Source organism: Plasmodium falciparum (assembly GCF_000002765.6).
Source record: "Plasmodium falciparum 3D7 genome assembly, chromosome: 13".
In the NCBI taxonomy this organism is placed as follows: domain Eukaryota; phylum Apicomplexa; class Aconoidasida; order Haemosporida; family Plasmodiidae; genus Plasmodium; species Plasmodium falciparum.
This window is the reverse complement of record NC_004331.3, coordinates 586,357-606,747: the sequence shown is the minus strand read 5'-3', so window position 1 is coordinate 606,747 and position 20,391 is coordinate 586,357. Positions and strand designations below refer to the sequence as shown.

The following is a 20,391-nucleotide window of genomic DNA, read 5'->3' as shown; positions in this document are numbered from 1 at the left end:
AACTACAAAAAAAAAAAAAAAAAAAAAAAAAAAAAAAAAAAATACTTTAATATGAATTTGCATCCAAGTGAAATGTAATTAGTATAAATATATAATACATACACGTATATAACATTTTTTTTTTTTTTTTTTTTTTTTTTTGGTAGATTACGCCTTTTTGTTAATAATTTTCTGTTTCATTTTCAGATATTTTTTTTGATTTGTGTAATTATGCATATTATTATTGGTTTTATTTATTAAATATTTATTATTATTTGTTTCAGGGGGGTAGTTTGATTTTTTAAATTTCAAATATTCGTGTGTATTAATAGTATTATTTTGTGTTGTTTTATTATTATTTGATATGACATTATTGTTGCTATAATTTTTATTAATTTTAATTTTTATGTGTGATTCGACATATGATTTAAAATGTTCAGCCAATAATTTTATATTATATGTAGGTTCACCGTCTTTTTGATCATTTGGATTAATAAATTCATTCCACATTCCATCAAAAAATGATAGAGCAACATAATTATCATTTTGAAAAACTTTATGTTTTAATTGTATTTCTCCCATAATATATCCACTCGATTTATGAATAGGTGTGGTTGGTAAAGGATCAATAATAACGTTATAATCTTTTAGTAAATATGGTATAATATATAATTGTTTGAATTCTACATTTTTTTCATAATTTAATTTTAAATAAACAAAAATATCTTCATAAGGTACTTTAGAAACATATTGATTATTTAATAATTTCATTTTATAATGATAATAAGATGTATTTAATAAATAATGAAAACTTTTTAAGAAATTATTATTTTCTTTTTTATTATGATAATTTAGTTGTGATAATGATATGCCTTTTTTAGTATTGCTATCTGTTATATGTAAAATATTTTTACTAAAATTATTTAAATCTATATAATTAAATAAAACGGTACATTTCAATATTTCATATATAAGTTCACATTGTTTCTTATTAAATATTTTAACATCTTCTACAATTCTTCTAATAATAAAAAACCAGGACATAGGACATACATAATTTGTTAACAAGAAGCTATATGATAAATATAATAATAATTTCTTATTACATGTTAAAATAATTTTATCGACATCTATATAGTTCCAAAGTTTTAAATTATTTCTTCCGCTAATACCTAAGGCTAATGATATATCAATCAAATAATTCGTATTATTTGTATGTATATATTTTTCATCAACATTGTTATTATGTATACTGTTGTTATCATATTGAATAGTAGGTGTATAATTTTTTCCTTGTATTAATTTTTCATTTATTAGATTTTCTAGATAATTCAACATTTGTGTATTATGATGAGGATATATACTTAATGATAATATAATATTTGAAATATCTTCTTGAGATAATTTATTTTTATTTATCTTAATTTTTTTTTCAAACGTATTCATGGTCTTATATTGAACCGATTCATTTTTTATATATATTAAATATAAATCAAGGATGGATGAGAAGTTTTTAATATTGTTACAATAATTATCACAAAAATTTATAAATTCCTTCATAAAAAGGTTTTTATTTATATTAATATTGGAATTATTCTGGATATTTTGAGAATTGTGACCATTAGATGTGTTCATTGTTATATTATTATTTATATTATTATTATTATTATTATTTATATTATTATCTCTATTAAAATCTTTATTCTCCCCTAGTTTCATATTTTTATTAGTTACATTATTTGTGGATTCATAAAGGTTCATATATGATTTTTCGCTTAATTCTTTTTCCATATTACCCTTATTTATTTGAACAATTTGATCATTAGAATTATCATAACTTTCGTTTTGTTCAATCATGATATTTTCATTTTTATTATTTTCGTGTGGTTTGATTATACCCTCACAGGTATTAAATGTTCCTATGTTTATTATTTCATGAAGATTGAGAAACATTAGAGCAAGATTATTTGGAAGAATTAAATCCTTATCCTTTTTAATTTTGTTCATAATTTTATTAAATATAGCTTCTTGTGTTATTTTATTTATATATCCATTTTGACGTATAATAAAATTAGCATTATTACTATTATTATTATAAATATTATTATGAATATTATTATTATAAATATTGCTATCATTATATTTATAATAATAAATACTATAATTATTACCATTATGATCATGATTATGGTCATTATTTGTTATAGTAGTATTTGTCATTGTTTCCATTTTACTTTTTTTCTTCAGATATTCTGTAAATAATAATAAATTATCTTCTGTCATATCTTCTATATTATAATATAATATTTCCAATATATTTTTGTTAAATAATTCATCTATATTTTTTATATATATATTTAATATAAGTAATAATGTGTCAATAGAAAATTTTGTTCGATTTGATTGTATAAAGTTAGTAATATATGTATTATAAAAAAAGTTCATATTATCGTGATAATTTTGTATATATTTAAATATTATTATAATTTCATTATCTTCCACATTTATTTTATTTTTATAGATACCTTCTTCATTCTTCAAATTATTATCACACATATAATATAATGAAGATATATTATCATTAATATATTTCTCATTATTTTCGTTTATCATATTATTATTATTGTTGTTATTTTTTTCATTCGGATTAGGAACATTAATAGAATCATTGGACATATAATTGTTAAAATTGTTAAAATTGTTAAAATTGTTATGTCTATGGTCTGATATAAAAGAATTTGTATTATCTACATTCTCTATTAAATTATTAGAATTGAATAAATTATTAAACGTATAATTTATATACTTTCCATTATTAAGAAAATCATTGTTGTATATATGATTTCCATCCTTATCTATTTTGTTATTCACACGACTTAATTGTTCATAATATTTTTGCAACTTTTCATTAACCACTAAGGTAAGAAAAGAATCAACTTGTTTTAAATAAAAGTGTTCATAAAATGAGCGTATGATATAATATATTTGAATGGTCTTTAAATTATCTAATTTATCAATGTATAGATATAACTTTTCCTGTAAAAGTTCATGGGTATTTAAATTCAAAGGATAATTTAAATAATAAAAATATTTGTATAATTCAAAAATATTATCTTCATTTATGAAACATATATAATTTGTTAAATAATTTTCTATATGTACAAATGAATCTTGAAAATAATTTTTGAATCTTTTTAAAGAATTTTTATTTTTTACATAATTCATAACAATTAATTTATCCAAATCAATCGAATTCTTTTTTAATAATAGACTACACAAATCTTTTAATGAATTTAAAATAATATGAATGCTTAAGTTTTCAGTTTTTAATTTGTTTAGGAGTTTATTAATTTTTACTTTTTCGTTTTCTGATTTGTTAGAAATGTCTAAATAATCATGTAATTTATTTATATATACATTTGGGTTATTAGAAACATTTATATTATTATTTCTATCACTTTTTTGTGATATATACTTCAAATTATATATCGTATTATTCTTGTCTCTACCGGAAGGTTTTATATTTTTCGTAGACACATTATTTTTTTGATCATTTAATTTATTTGTATTATTATTGAGTATAATATTTTTTTCCTTTATGTTTTTTACATTTAATGAATTCGCCTTTAGATAATTCGTTCTTCTGTTTTTCTCATTTGTGTTATTAATAGAATCTACGAATTTTCCATCTTGGTTCTCCACCGTTTTTTTCTTGAACCTTCTTATTTGTTGAAAGAAGGAATAGTTTGTTCTTATTGTATTTATCACATTTCTTGACGACAACATATTGCAATATTTAAAATGATGATGAATGTATATATAGTAAAATGGACTACATATACGAACAAGTATAAATCAATATATATATATATATATATATATAGTATGAATGTATATATAAATTTAAAAAAAGAAAAATATAACATTATAACAAATATTTATATGTGTATACATCAAAATATTATACACATAAACATATACAGATTGGTTAATATATATATATATATATATATATATATATATATATATATATAATTTTATTTTTTCCTTAATAAGAATTAAATACATTATTCATATATCCTCAAAATATAACAGTAAAATATTATTGTATATATATATATATATATATATATATATATATATATATATATATATATTAGTGTATTTTATCTTAAAAGATAAAATAAAATGATAAATAAAAAAAAAAAAAAAATGTTTGTATAACAAAGATTTAAATATTTAGTAACAAAAATGAGATCCATAATAATATATGAGATCAAAAAGAGCTTAAATTATAAAGGGAAAAAAAGAAAAAGAAAAAAAATAGAAAAATGTATGAATAATATATATAACATGTTATCTTTTATATTAATAAATATATACTATTATATGTATTTATATATTTACAATATGTGTGTATTATTTATTATATGTAAAATATATTATAAGGATCAAAAAGAATATTAACCTAACATATGCATAATATTTATAAATATTATATATATATATATATAAAGTATTTTTTTTTTTTTTTTTTTTTTTTTTTTTTTTTTTTTTGTAGGCCTATTTTATATATTTTTTTCCTAATTATTTTTATTTGGATAAATAATTTTATTTTATTTTTATAAAGGATTTATAAGTTTTTAATTATTACGACTACAAGAATAAAAAAAATATATTATATATATAATATTTATTAAAACACGAAAAGGGACTGTAATAGATAATATTATATATATATATATTTATTTATTTATATTTATATTTATTTATTTATATTTATATTTATTTATTTATATTTATTTATATTTATATTTATTTATTTGTTTTATTTTATCTTTAATTTTTTACATTTATCTTTATATTTATTTATATAATTATAGGATATCAATTTTATCAAATGAGTTCGAAAATTTTTAATATTATATTAAAGGATGATGTAAAGAAATTGGAAAATTATATAAAGAGTGAAAACAATATTGACCTTAATGAATATAACAAAGAAGGGTTAAATATTTTATTATATGGGATTGAAAGAGGGTGTTCAGAATGTTGTTATTATTTAATAAATGAAAAGAATGTAAACATATTTTTAAAAGATAGAAAAACTTTTGAAAATGCGTTAATGAAATGTATGATTATTGGAAATAGCATGATAAACGTAAGTAGATTATTAATATCGAAAAATATTGATATAAATTTAAAAAATAAAAATGGGAAAACAAGTTTGCATTTGGCTAGTGAAAATAATTATATAAAAGGTATTGAATTATTACTAAAAAATAATGCTAATATTAATATATTAGATAATGAAAAAAATACACCATTAATGATATCTATTAAAAGAAATAATGAAGAAGCGGCTATGTTATTAATTGATTATAATGCTGATCCAAATATAAAAGATAAAGAAAGAAACTCTGTTTTACATATTTGTGCTAAGGAACATTCTTCAAATATTGCGCAATATATTTTATCAACAAATAAAATAAATATAGAAAATTGTTTAGATAATAATAATAATTCTCCATTACATATTGCTGCAATGGAGAATATTAAAACTTTATGTGATTTGTTCTTAAAATATAAATTTGATCCATCTCTTAAAAATAATAATAATGAAACTTATTCCGATATCTTAAAAAAGCATGAAATACATGCCTTATTAAAAGAAGAAGAAAAAAGAAAAAATTATGAAGAAAAAGAAATAAGGAAAAGAAAAAATTATGAACAAAGTATGTTAAAAACAGATGTTTCCAATTTTCTAATCAAATATAATTTAAATGATTTAATTCCATTTTTTTATAAAAATAATTATATTTATGTAGATGATGCTTTTATAAATATAAATGAAATTACATTAAAAAAAATGAACTTAACAAAGGAACAAAGAAATCTTTTCTTCGATTCTATAGATAAATATTATAACGAAATACAAGAAGAAGAAAATCAAAGAGATACGACACATCAACTATTAATAGAAGAACAAAATAGAACTAAAAAATTAAAATTTGTCTCCTATATTGTGTCTTTAATATTTACTAGTATTTTTATATATAGTATATTCATGTCCATATATAAAAGAGGGAAAATATTTTTTTAAAAACAAATATGAAAAATTATATCTATATAGAAAATTTTGTTTTTTATGGTTTTTTTTAATTTTCCTCTTTTAAAAATTTTTTCATTGTGTTTTTTTTTTTTTTTTTTTTTTTTTTTTTACGTCAAAATATATATTTGTACCTTTTTACTATATATTTGGTATTTGTATTTATATATTTATATATTTATATATATTTTTATTTTATTTTATTTTGTTATTTATTTATTTATTTATTTTTTTTTTTTTTTCTTGTGCCTTTTTTAATTTTATATATGAAAAAAGAAAAAAAAAATGGAAAATTTTTTTTTCATTTTGAATTATCAAATTTTCACATTTTTTTTTTTTTTTTTTTTTCACATCATTTTATTCTAAATATTAACATAAAATATATTGTCATATTTAATATATAAAAAATATATGATAATAAATATTTATTAATGTAGGGTTATAACATTTTGAATGTTTATATTGTATTATATATATATATATATATATTATTTTAAAATCTATATATAAATTGACTTTAAAAAAAAAAAAAAAAAAAAATTGTTCTGTGTTTAGATTTATACTTTTCATTAATATTACCATTTGATATTTTAGCTGTTGATATAATTAATTAATAAAATATAAATTTATTATTTATTTTTTTTTTTTTTTTCTTTTTTGAAAAATTTTATACAGGACAAAATTATAGATATAAAAAAAAAAAAAAAAAAAAATTAAACAAAATAAAATTAAATTAAAATATAACTTTTGAATAGTATAATAATTTTTTTTTTTAATTTTTATACTTACAAAATTTTGTATAGATTTCTTCGTTTAATTGAGTATAGATGCGTAATTTTATAATGCATATATAAAAAAATATATTAATATATATATTATATATATATTTATATATACTATACATAAGTTCATTTTATTTTATTTTTAGGAATATAAAAACAAAAATTTAGATAAATATGTACATAAAAAATATTTAGGTTATATTTATTTTATTATTTGAAATATAAAAAAAAATATATTATTATAGAAAATAAATGATATTTTATAAAAATACTATTATTACATATTGTATACATATAATATAATATATATATATATATATATATATATAATATGTATAATAATATATATTATTATATAAATATATTTATTTATTTTTTTTTTTTGTTGTATTTAAAAATAGTTATATGCCTATAAAAAGTATTTATATAAATATATATTTATGTATATATATTTTTTTTTTTATTCTTTTATTTTTTTAATATTATGTATTATTGTAATCATTATAAAAGTGTAGAATAAATAAAGAGAGTATATCCGAAAAGTATATAATTATTTAATTATATAATATATATGAAAACATACCATTTTAAAAAACATATTATATTGTTATATGTTTGTACATATTTTTTATATTTTAATGTATATTATTATGTTTAAATATTTGTTTTATGTTTGAAGATGATGATAAATCAAGATATAAAAATAAAAGATAAAGAAATGGTTAGGACATATAACTTATTAGGAAAGAATTATCATTTTATGTTAAAGGAATATGACAATTTATGTAGTATAAATATAATAAAGAATAATATAATAAATTTTAGAATAGTAAAAAATTTATTAGCAATAAATAATTTAATAGATCAAGTTGATAAATCTTTATTGTTAAATATATTTGAAGAAAATGTAGATAATGATTTATTATTGGTATTGTCAAAAAACAATTCTAATTTCATATTAAAATTGTTAGCTATATTTTATATAAAACTTAGTAAGAATACAAAATTTAATATTACTAATCATTTTAATAGAATATTTGATATAAATAAAAATACAAGTAATACATCGGGTGAATTGAAAAATATCCCAGAAAATTTATTTAAAAATGCTATTATATTAATTTCATTGATTTTGTATCATCTACCCGTAAGATTATCTTATCACATCCCAACCATAATAGACTACTCAAGTAATAAAAAAGGAAACATATAAGTATCTATATATATATATATATATATATATTTCTGTGTATGTATCTATATATTTCTGTATATTTTTATGTGTTTCTATGTAAATATTTGTTTATTTTATTTAATATTTTTTACGTATATTTTTCAATATTATCTTTATAGAAAAGATTCGAAAATCTGATAACCTAGAACTAAAATATTTTTATCAAAAGTGCATCAATTCTATAATAAAATACGGTAAACTAAATATATCGGAGTGTGATAAAATTTTCAAATATTTAAAAAAAAGTTTAAATGATAAAGATTTTTTCATTCAGTATATTGCATTGAAATGTTTATCAAATTTGTTTATTTTACATCCAGAATATTCTTTGTTAGAATATGAATACTTTATAAATCATATAATAGATAATATAAATATAAATAATTATGTGAGTGTTGTATATTTGAAATATGTTATAAGATTTGTTAGCATAATATTTTGCAATTGTGCAAATGTGAATTATTATAATAGTAAAGACAATGATGGAACTAATAAAAAACATATAGATGATATTTTTTTATTTAATTTAAATATTATGAAGAAAAAAAAAAAGAAATACTCTGATGAGGATATTAGAGATGAAGATTATATTGATGAGAAAAAGAAATCATATAATGATAATAATAATAATAATAATTTAAAAAGTGATATCATCGAAGATAATTTTAATAATAATATTAATAACAATATTAATTATAATAATCATAATAATAATCATGATGAAATAAAAAAGAAACATCATTTTTTCTCGGATCTATTAAAAACAGCAACGGAAGAACTTGTGTCAAAAATTAGTAAAATAAAAACTGATGAAAAAGGAGGTGATGTAGAAGGTTATATGAAAGTTGAATGTATTGATGGTTTCGTATTTCAGAATTATAATGAATATAATAAGAAAATATTAAGAAAAATGAAAAATGTTTTATTTATTTATAATTTTAATTCATTTTTAAGTTATTTTAAAAACATCTTATTAAATATATTTTCAGATGTTCATCATGATTATAATGAATTGAAAAAGTTACATTTTTTAAATATTTTAGAAAAATTTAATTATTATAAGAAAGAATCGCATCCTTTTTTGGATAAACATGATTATTCATCATATGTGAATAAAAAATCTTATGATAAAAAATTTGAATTTTTAAGAAATCCAGCAAATACAAATATAATAAATTTAACATACAATAAAGAAACAAATGATTATATTAATATAATATTAGAATATGAAAATAAATTAATGAGAGAAAAAGAATTTTGGTTATATAGCGAATTAGTACCATTAACTGTAGAAGATAAGAACGCTAACAAATTTTATACTACTTTAATAAGAAATACATTATTAAAAGTTATATTTTTTGAATCATTTAAAAAATGTATTTTATTTTCAAAAAAGTTTAGTGCTAAATCTATTATTAAAATTATTGAATTTTTTATATATATCTTAGAATTTTTATGTTCAACTTGTGTGAAAAATAGGAATATTGGAGGGGTCTTTTATACTGATAACATATCAAATAGTTTTGAGATAAAGTATTGTATATTTTATTTTACCAAAATAATTAAACAATTAATTAAGCAGAGGAAAAAGGATACCTACACAGTTGTGAAGGAGAAAGAAAATAAGGCAAGGTTTGAAGAAGTGAATAAGATGTATCCACCTATTGAAGAGACCATAAATGAAAATAACGATATAAATAATGATGATAATATTGACAGTAATGATGATGATAATATTGGTAGTAATGATGATGATAATATTGGTAGTAATGATGATGATAATAATATCAGTAATGATGATGATAATAATATCAGTAATGATGATGATAATATTGGTAGTAATGATGATGATAATATTGGTAGTAATGATGATAAAAATAATGACAGTAATGATAAAATTTGTGATGAAAAAAATAACATAAATGGTAAAGATAAAATGGATCATATTCATAATTCTAGTGATTCACATATATCAAAGGATGAGCATAATCATTCCCATTCATCCCGCGAAAGTGAGGAAAACCTATCCCGACAAAACAGCCAACTTTCCAGCACAAATATTACGAACGATACACATCTAAAAGAAGGGGAGGAAAAAAATGAACATATATATGAAAAACATTCGAAAGATAATAAAACAAATATTAGTGAACATACAGATAATAATAATAATAATATGAAAGATGCTAATAAAAGAAAAAAAAAAAAGAATCAACCAAATGCTAAATCTTCAAGTAGCAAAACAAAATATAATAATTTTTTTGGAGATTATAATTCATTTTTGGGTATCATGCCATTTTATAATAAAGAGGGAAAAAAAGGAAAGATAAATAAAGACGAAAAAAAAGGAAATATTCATAAAGAGGAAAAAAAAGGAAATATTCACAAAGATGAAAAAAAAGGAAATATTCACAAAGATGAAAAAAAAAATAAAAAACTTAAGAAAAGTAAATCTAATAAAAGTAGTGATAAAAAATATGATAAGAACAAATATGAACAACCTAATAATAATACATATTGTGAAGAAAGACATATTAGAATATTTCTGGAAAATAATGTGAAGAAATATCTAAATCTAAATAATGACACCAATTTGGATATTAATGAAAAAAAAAAAAATGACATAATTTTAAAAGCGTTAATGAACTTATATAATAAAATTATAATGAATCATAATATAAATGTAGAGAAATATGAAAAATATGAAAGATTTCTGAAACTTATAATAAATAATATGAATGGTATATATATTGATATAGATTTATTAAAACATATTATACAATTATTTTTAAAAGTATATTTAAAATTTCCATGTTATATTTATAATTTAATAACATTATTAGTAAATTATATTACTATAATTAATGCAAATTTTATGACTTCCTTAACATTAAATACATTTGACGATATAGAAAAGCAAGTAAGTATATTAATTATAAGTTCTATATCATTAAATAAAATATTATATTTCTCTTTCCAACATTACAAAATATATCACTTAAATAATTTAATATATTGTATATTTGATATATGTAAATTATTTTTATCAAAAGTACAAACACACCCTCTAAAAACTATTAACGAATTAAGAAGAATAATATCTTTTTTCTTAATATATTCTATAGTCTTTTCAATAGTTTACGAAGTTAAAAATAATGTATGTTATACATACCAAGATAATAAAATGTTGGCCATGATAGATGAAGGTGCAGATGTAAATAAAAATATAGATATTAACATATCCTTTAACAATATGATTATTTATGAAAAGATGAAAAATTATTTTATTAATTATGAAATATTATATAATAATAGCCTTTTTAAATTAATACAAGATATACTAAATGTAATGATCAATGAAATTGATGAAGAAAAAATCCATTATTTCATTTTATCATATGAAGAACAGTTGAGTAAGAAAAAAATGAATTCTCATAACTTTTTTATAGTAGACAATATGTTTATTTTTATATATATTTTAAAGAATATTTATGTTATGTTATCATCCCATATGTTAACATTTCTGTTCTTTGATTACATTTACAATATTGTAAGTATTCTATTCAATTTTTTTACAAAAATAAATGAAATAAGAATAAAATATAATAGTAAGATGAACAAGTCCATAAGTAACAATAAACAGAACCTAGTTGATAATGAAAAAAATAATAATGAAATTAATAATGAAAATAATAATATTTTTACTTTGGAAGATTTAAAAAAACATAACCAGATAAAGAAAAAAATTTCAAGAGAACAAAAAAAACGTTCAAAAAAAAAAAAGACAGTTACTAATTCCTTCAAAAAAAAGATTACCCATTTTTATTTTTATGAACATGGTTTCACACAAATATGTAGATCAATAAATATAGAAAATATTTTATTACTTTTTTTAATATATATGGTAAAAGTATTTTATAGAATTAATAAATTTATTTTATTCATAAATAAATCATATCATATGAATGAGGATGAAAAAATGAATCAAGTCTCACTAAGTTATAATCAATCAGAAAATGATAAAAAATTTACTGAACCTAATAATAAAAGTAATAATATTACGTTAGAGGAATGTAATAAGTATAAAATGTTTTTAGAAAAGGAAAATACACATAATAACATGAATAAATTATTTAACATACTAGACGCTTTCACAAATGTAAATACAAATGATGAATTATATTTTGATTTTTTTATGTCTGTTCTTATTAATTTTGTTAATAATAAAAATAATTTCGATGATTTGATAATAAATACGTTAATAAAAGAAAAATGTGTAAGTAAGTCTAGAGAAAAATATTATGCCAAAAAAAAAAAAGAGGATAAAAATAAATATATATGGGGATATTCAAAAGAATTAGAAATATTACATATGTTAACTAATAATTATGATATGTATTATGACATAGCCTTGATCAGTTTTGTATATCTATTTGAATTATATTTAAAAAAGAAAAAAATCGAAAATAATACTAAAAATAAAAAACATAAACACGTATATATTTATTTTAATAAAGTTATGAAATATATTTATAGTTGGGATATAAATAAAAAGGAAAATAAAAATATATTAATATTATGTTTATTCATATTAGATAATTTTTTTAACAAAAAATGTTTTTATAAAAATAACATGAAAGCAAAGTTTTTTAAAAGTATCATGCCATTATTTAATTTATTAAATGATAATTTTAATCAGCAAAAATATTATCTAATAAATTTCTTAATCATAAAAATATTAACATATTTTATTGGATGTAATGAAAATATTGATACATATATATTTAGCTATATTATGAAATTATATGAAACGTATTCTTCTTATATTATTAAAGAAAAAAATACAGATTTATATATATTCATTTCCATATTAATAAAAAATGTAACATTGTCATATCATAAATTGAAATATACGAATTGTTTTAATAGAAAGAAATATCTTAAAAAAATTAAGAAAAAAAAATTAAATTATTTCCCAGGTTCTCATAATATTATTAGTAATAAATTAAGAAATGAATATTCTAATTTGGAAAATGTAGATAACGAAGTAAAAAAGATATGTTGGAAGTGTCAAGACAATGAAAAATATGACTATATAAATAATTCACAGAAATATGATAGTCTCTTATTATCGATGGAATGTATAACTACATATTCAAATAATATATATAGTAGTGTGAATAAAAAAAAATTAACAAATAAGGAACACCATCCAATACATTCGAATGAACAAATAGTAGAATTAAATTCAAAGGTTCGTAAAGGAAGTACATCAAATATTAATATGATAGGAAATTTATCACCACAAACATATATAAAAAAAACAAAAGATGAAATACTGCATCTATTTGATCTTTATGTAGACATCCTAAAGGTAATTCCACATAATAAGGATATTTTTATAAGAGTTTTAAAAAATTTTAATTCCATAATAAAAAGAATGAAGAATCATATTAATGTTGTTCGAGTCGAAAAGTGTTTAGATATTGTATATGCATATATTTTAAAGAGAGAAAATGTTAACTCATTTAACTTTAGAATTACAAGAGGTAAGTATATTATAAGATTATATAATAATATATTGAATATATTGAAGAGGATAAAACATGAAACTGGATATAAAAATAAAATGAAAAATAATTATAATATAAATCATCAACATCATCATGGTGATCACAAGCATAATAATCATCGTAACCATGAATATCATAATTATCAAGGTACAAATATATCCAAAGAAATTGATAAGAAATTATTGTGTATATTGGAAATTTTTTTAATTTCATATGAAAAGAAAATTAACCATAATATTTTTAAGACATTCAATCTTTTATTCGATGTAATAGATAAAATAGAATTAGAAACATATACGTATACGATATCAGCAATTATACAGAAGAGTATATTCTTTGGAAATATGAGAATAATGGAATGTGCAATTATATGTTTATATAACTTGTTTAGGAAAAATGTCATTATACCGTTGCATGAAAATTTTGATTACTACCTTTTAATAATTCATAATTTTTATAATAATAATAATAATATATTATATAATAATATAAAAGCTTTATTAAAATGGAGAATATGTATATATGGAATTTTTAATATAAATCAATGGGTTAAATTATTTGAAAATGTTTTAAGTGTAAAAAATATTTTTATATATGACATAATAAAATTTAAATCAAAGGGCTCGTTTTCTAAGTTTGATTGTAAGAATAATGTAAAGAAATATAATGATCAAAATTATGTGAAGGAAAATAACTTATTAACAAATGATACAGCGTATATTGAAAATAATAATAATATTAATAATAATAATAATATTAATAGTAAATGTAATAATAACAATAGTAATAGTAGTAGTAGTAGTATATGTTATGGGTTTACTTTTTACACGTCTTTATTTGATGAACATTATAATTTTAATATTCATATAAATTTAAATAAAGAAAAAATTGCACAAAATAGTTGTATGAAAAATAATAAGTCCAAATATTTTTTTAACCTTTTTAAAATGAGGAAAAACGATATTATTTTTTCTGACAACACTAAACATTTAGTTATGAGTTTGTTGTACTTTTTTTTGAATAGAATAAGTGTATCATCTCATATTTATGTTCATAATGATTCCTATTTTTCCAATTATATGAAAAAGGTATTGAGAGATCGTACTATTTTAAAAGTCGAACGAAAATTGGGTAGAAATAAATATGGAAACGTAAAGAAAATTGATAGTCTTAATATAAAGAATATAAAAGATAAGCAACATAGTAATACATATAATGATAATAATATATATAGTAGCTTAAATTCAGAAGAGATGGATAAAAATTATCATCATAGCAATGAAAATGTTATACAAAAAATAAAATATATTGAACTTATATTAATAGATAATAGTAATACTGATGATTATAATAGTGTATATAATAAGAATACTCTAATAGATGAAACAAATTTTACAAAAATTAATTTGGAGTATATATTAGATAATTGTACATTATATACAAATTTCGAATTATTATTAAAAATAATTCTCAATAATATAAATTATGGAATAAAACATTATAGGTTATCAAGATTAGCTATAAAAATATTGATTGTATATTTAAATATATTTAAGTCATCAAAAATTATAATCGATGAATTTTCATCTACAAATAATGAAATAAAATTACTTACGAATTATGAAATAAACATATTTACGTCTTTAAAAATGTATTATGAATCATTTAATTTTATGTATTTAAATAATAAAAGAGACAATTCATTATTTCATACTAATTATAATAATAATAATAATAATAATAATAATAATAATAATAATAGTAGTAGTAGTAATAATTTTAATGTTAATTATTACCATTCAGGTAATCATAATAATAATAATATTAATAATGATCATAATGATAATCATAATAGTAGTAATAATATTATTACAAATATTATGGATGGGGAAAAAAAAGAACAGCTACAATTTTCACATTTTTTTCTATACCCACTTATGGACATATATAATTTATTTCTATTCTTAAATGATATAAAATTATGTAACTCACATAATAAATTTGTGGAATATTTTTTCTATTTTGCCATAAAAAAACCCAATGATTATCTTAAAAAAAAACAATGTATAGATATGCAACATTCTGGAAATGATAAATTAAAGCATGATAAAAATGATCATATGAATAAAACAGATAATATATATAAAAATTTTAAGGATGTAGAAGAAACGGAAGATAAACAACGTTTTTTAATTAACTCATCTTTATTTTTCTCAGAATTTGATTCTTGTGTTTATTTTCTTTTTACTTATAAATCTTTCTGTTATTATATTATAAATAATGAGAAATGTCAAAATAACTTATCTCAATATAATTTAGCGTTTATTGTAAGAAATATAAATTATATATTATTTGATTCAATAATATTATATTTATGGTCTTTTGATTATAATAAACAAAATGATGATAAAGATATAGTAAATTATATAAATCATATGCATAAATTCTTTACTTGTGTAAATGAAAAATCAAGATCTTTATCAATTTTTTATTTTAACGCCTTTCCTGTATTTATACAATTTTTAAATATTGTCAAATCATTTGTTACATTAAATAAAAGAAATTATTTACTTTTTAAAATACTTATTTCTTTTCTATGTTATCATATAAGGCAATATCATGATATGTTGAAAGAAGAAACCAAAGAAATATATTTGAAATTTATTTATAATTATTTAATTCTTATTGAATTTTCATATGACCATGACATGGAACAAACAGAAGAACAACAAAAAAATCAAAAACGTGAAATGATTAATCAAAATGATATTAAAAATAACAATGATGTAAATGATGAAAAGGATGAAAACAGCACCAATGAAAAAAAAGACCTTAACATTTGTCCTAAATCAACAATTGATAATACACCAAATAAAATTAAAAAACTAGAATTTTTTAAAATTGTGTTAGATTATATATTAACCTATTTAGTAAATTTTATAAATATTAAAAATGTTGCAAATATATTAGAAGTGATGCAAACAGCTCATGACAATTTATTCATAATGGAAGCAAATGAAATAGATGATAATATGTTATGCAATATGTTCACCTTAAATATTTACATTATTAATAAATTCTTAAATACTAATTATAAAAATGAAAAAGATGTTATAATACTTTTATTATGGAAATCGTTTTTAAACTCATTTGTGCTTTTGGAAAAAATGAATGATTTAGAAATCAAAGAAAATATAAAGAACTTATTAATATATTTATTTTTAAAAAAAATGAATTTGTTAAATGACGAAAAATTATCAAGTAAATTACTTAAATATGCTTTTCAGTACTCATCTATATATGATTTGAATAATTATTTAAAACAAATGAAAAATGAAGAAAAAGAACAAATAATAACTATTCTTTTTACAAAAGATTTATATAAGTTAAAATTATTTTATATTAAAATAATTGTATTTATACATTATGTTAATGCTTGTGAAAATACATTAGATGGAGATACCCAGAGTTATTTTAGTCAAGAAATTCTACAAATATTTATAAATTTTACAAGAAAATTGAAGACAATATATATATATAATAATGATATTCATATTAAACATGAAGACAAAAATTTAAGAAGACAAATGATTAATTCTTCCATAAATATTATACAAAATATATTTACATTAATAAAAGAAAAAGACGAATCCCTTATATTTTATTTTTTCTATAATTTGATGAATCAAGAAAATATGCTCATACCTTTAATCACTACAAAGATATCAATGAAAAATTCTTTAGAATATTATACGTTCTTATCGGCACACTCATATTTAGAAGATATTGTTTGTTATTCTATTAAAATCGTAGGTATTTTTTTTGAAACATTTTTACATAAGGTGGATTTATTAAAAAAAGTCTTCATAGCCTTTGTTACCTATATTTATAAAATGATTTCATTATGTGATAAAGGTAATATTACTATAACAAAAAGTTTCTTAGTATATCCACAAGAAAAAGAAGAAAGAAAAATAACGAAGTTCTTAAAAGAGACAGATTATTGTTCTACATATATATTTGATAATCCTGACAAGTTTGAAATAACAAGCAATAATAATATGACTATATATTTTAAAGAAGTAATAGAAATTTTTAGAAATATGGCCTTTAAGAATTCTAATCTATTTAAAGAAATGATTCTTAATATAGGTGCCGAAGAAAAAATATTAATATATACTTTAATGAAGGAATCGATAGATACAGAAAAGCAAAATGAGGAACAAAATGAAGAGAATACTGAAAAATTGGATTTCAGTTTTGTTAATTGAGCAAAAAAAAAATAAAATAAAATATACATATATATATATATATATATATATATTTTAAAGAAATACAAAGACTACATAAAAAATATATATTTTTTTGTTGCAATTATGTCTATAATAAAATATTTATAATATTATATAATTATTATTTTAAATATTTTTGTTTATTGTTTTATATTTATTCTTTACTATTTTTTTTTATTATGTTATTTGTATTATAAATTAATATTGTCATATATTTTTACTCATGTTTTTAATTTATCTTTTGTACCTTGAACTTATTTTAAAAATAACAACTCTTTTATATTGTTTTAAATATATATGATATTTTATATCTCTGTTGTTATATATTATACATATATTCTAATTATGTCAAAATATTTTTTTACTCATAATAATAATAAAAAAAACTATTATATGTTAATATATATAAAAACTTTGTTTTAATTTAATTTTATATATATATATTTTAATGATTTAACAATAAATAGAATGAAAGATAGAAATAAAAGAAAAACAAATAAAATAAATAATAAATAAAAATAAAATTCAAAGCAGAACAATTTAAGTCCATGTTTTTAATTAGATATATATTCATGAATATATATATATTATTACACCTTTGTTTTTAAGAATCTTCTTTTTTATATAAAAAGAAACATGTAAAAGATTGTATGCTAAAAAATATATTATTATATATTCCAATATATTTTTTTAAATGTCGTATTTTTTAAAGTATAATAAATACATATATAATATTTTTTTTGTCAGTTTACTTTTTTTGACTTTTATGTTTATTTTATTTTATTGTAAAAAATAAATGAAGAACAACTATGTATAATACTAAATATACATTTAAATATAAATAGAATTATATAATATTAATTTACATTTATAATACATTTTATTTTTATTATTATTTATTTATTTTTTTTTTTTTTTTTTTTTTTTTGTTTGAAGAATAGAAAGCATTTATCTTCTATCTTTTGAAATATGAAGGAATATTCTCATATTATTGGAACGGGAGATTTGTTTAAGAGTGAGGATAGATGTTGGGTTCTTTTGGCTAGTAAATCGCCTCGAAGGATTGAATTAATGAAGTTAATGGGTATAAAAAATTTATATATTTGTGAATCAGGTTTCGAAGAAAATTTAGATAAGCATATTTTTTCTTGTGCTGAAGATTATGTTAAAGAAAATGCATTAAATAAGGGTTTGAATGTTGTTGAACGTGTATGGTTTTCTAATAATACAGAAACTGAAGATATAACTTCAAATGGTATCAAAGATTTAGATATCAAGGTAAAGAGAGAAAACAATAGTAACCATTCAAATGATTATAATAAATATGAAATAATGAACATAAATAGTAAGTTTGAACCATTACCTAAAATTATTATATCATGTGATACCATTGTAACACTAAATAATGAAATAATAGAAAAACCAGTAAATAAACAACATGCACATGATATTTTAAAAAAATTATCATCGAATGTTCATAGTGTATTTACTGCTGTATGTATATTTCTATATAAAAAAAAAATACCCATAACTTTTATTGAGAAAACACAAGTATATTTTGATGACTTAATGGAAGAAGATATTTTACAGTATATAAATACTAAAGAACCATATGATAAAGCAGGGGCATATTCTATACAAGGTGTCGGATCCCAGTTTATAAAAAAAATTGATGGTTGTTATTATAATGTTATGGGTTTGCCCATAAATAAATTGTCTAAATTTTTGACAAAGTTATACATAGATGAAGAGTTCTCCGTATAATACAAAAAAGTATAAATAAATATATATATATATATATATATATATATATATATATATATATTCTTATATTACCATGTATTTTTTTTTATTATATACATATATATCTTAATTGTTTCTACAATATTTAACTTTCCTAATATTTTTTCTTTTTAAAAGAATTATTTAAATAAGAAAAAATATGACACTAATATAACCTATGAAATAAATAAATAAATAAATATATATATATATATATATATATATTTTTTTTTATAATAATACATATTTTATAGAAGAAGACTGTAAAAATAATAAATGCATATCCATTTATAGAGAAAAAGGGAACATACCAATATAATACATTATTATCATATAATAATATGAAAGGGAATAAAGGGCATATGTTTGCCACCATCAAATACCACAAGCACTATATTGCAGAATAAAATACAAATCATGAAGAATATGAAAATTTAAATAAAATGATACACTATTAAAAATAAGGAAATATATATTTTCTTATGGAGATACTTTTTTTTATTTTTTTTTTTTTTTTTTTTTTTTGTCATTTATAAAGTATATAAATTTAATGTATTTACAAATGTATATATTTGTAAAAGAGGAACTAATTTTTTTTTTTTTTTTTTTTTTTTCCTTTGTATAAATTTTAAACAGAATA

At 18.0% G+C, this 20,391-nt stretch overlaps 4 protein-coding genes across 4 annotated transcripts; 3 read left to right on the top strand and 1 right to left on the bottom strand.

The window, feature by feature from the left end:
• Positions 1-147: 147 nt before the first annotated feature.
• Positions 148-3,765, bottom strand: PF3D7_1314000 (conserved protein, unknown function; the record flags this gene model as incomplete). The annotated part of the gene is made up of 1 exon (XM_001349840.1): positions 148-3,765. One exon carries the CDS (start codon positions 3,763-3,765, stop codon positions 148-150), a length of 3,618 nt encoding a protein of 1,205 aa, XP_001349876.1.
• Positions 3,766-4,879: 1,114 nt separating this feature from the next.
• Positions 4,880-6,082, top strand: PF3D7_1313900 (ankyrin-repeat protein, putative; the record flags this gene model as incomplete). The annotated part of the gene is made up of 1 exon (XM_002808965.1): positions 4,880-6,082. The coding sequence occupies one exon, from the start codon at positions 4,880-4,882 to the stop codon at positions 6,080-6,082; it is 1,203 nt and encodes a 400-aa protein (XP_002809011.1).
• A 1,467-nt stretch (positions 6,083-7,549) lies between these two features.
• PF3D7_1313800 (conserved Plasmodium membrane protein, unknown function) lies at positions 7,550-17,948 on the top strand (the record flags this gene model as incomplete). Its single annotated transcript, XM_002808964.1, has 2 exons — positions 7,550-8,060; positions 8,224-17,948. The coding sequence occupies 2 exons, from the start codon at positions 7,550-7,552 to the stop codon at positions 17,946-17,948; spliced, it is 10,236 nt and encodes a 3,411-aa protein (XP_002809010.1).
• A 990-nt stretch (positions 17,949-18,938) lies between these two features.
• Positions 18,939-19,733, top strand: PF3D7_1313700 (Maf-like protein, putative; the record flags this gene model as incomplete). The annotated part of the gene is made up of 1 exon (XM_001349838.2): positions 18,939-19,733. The coding sequence occupies one exon, from the start codon at positions 18,939-18,941 to the stop codon at positions 19,731-19,733; it is 795 nt and encodes a 264-aa protein (XP_001349874.2).
• Between the last annotated feature and the right edge of the window lie 658 nt (positions 19,734-20,391).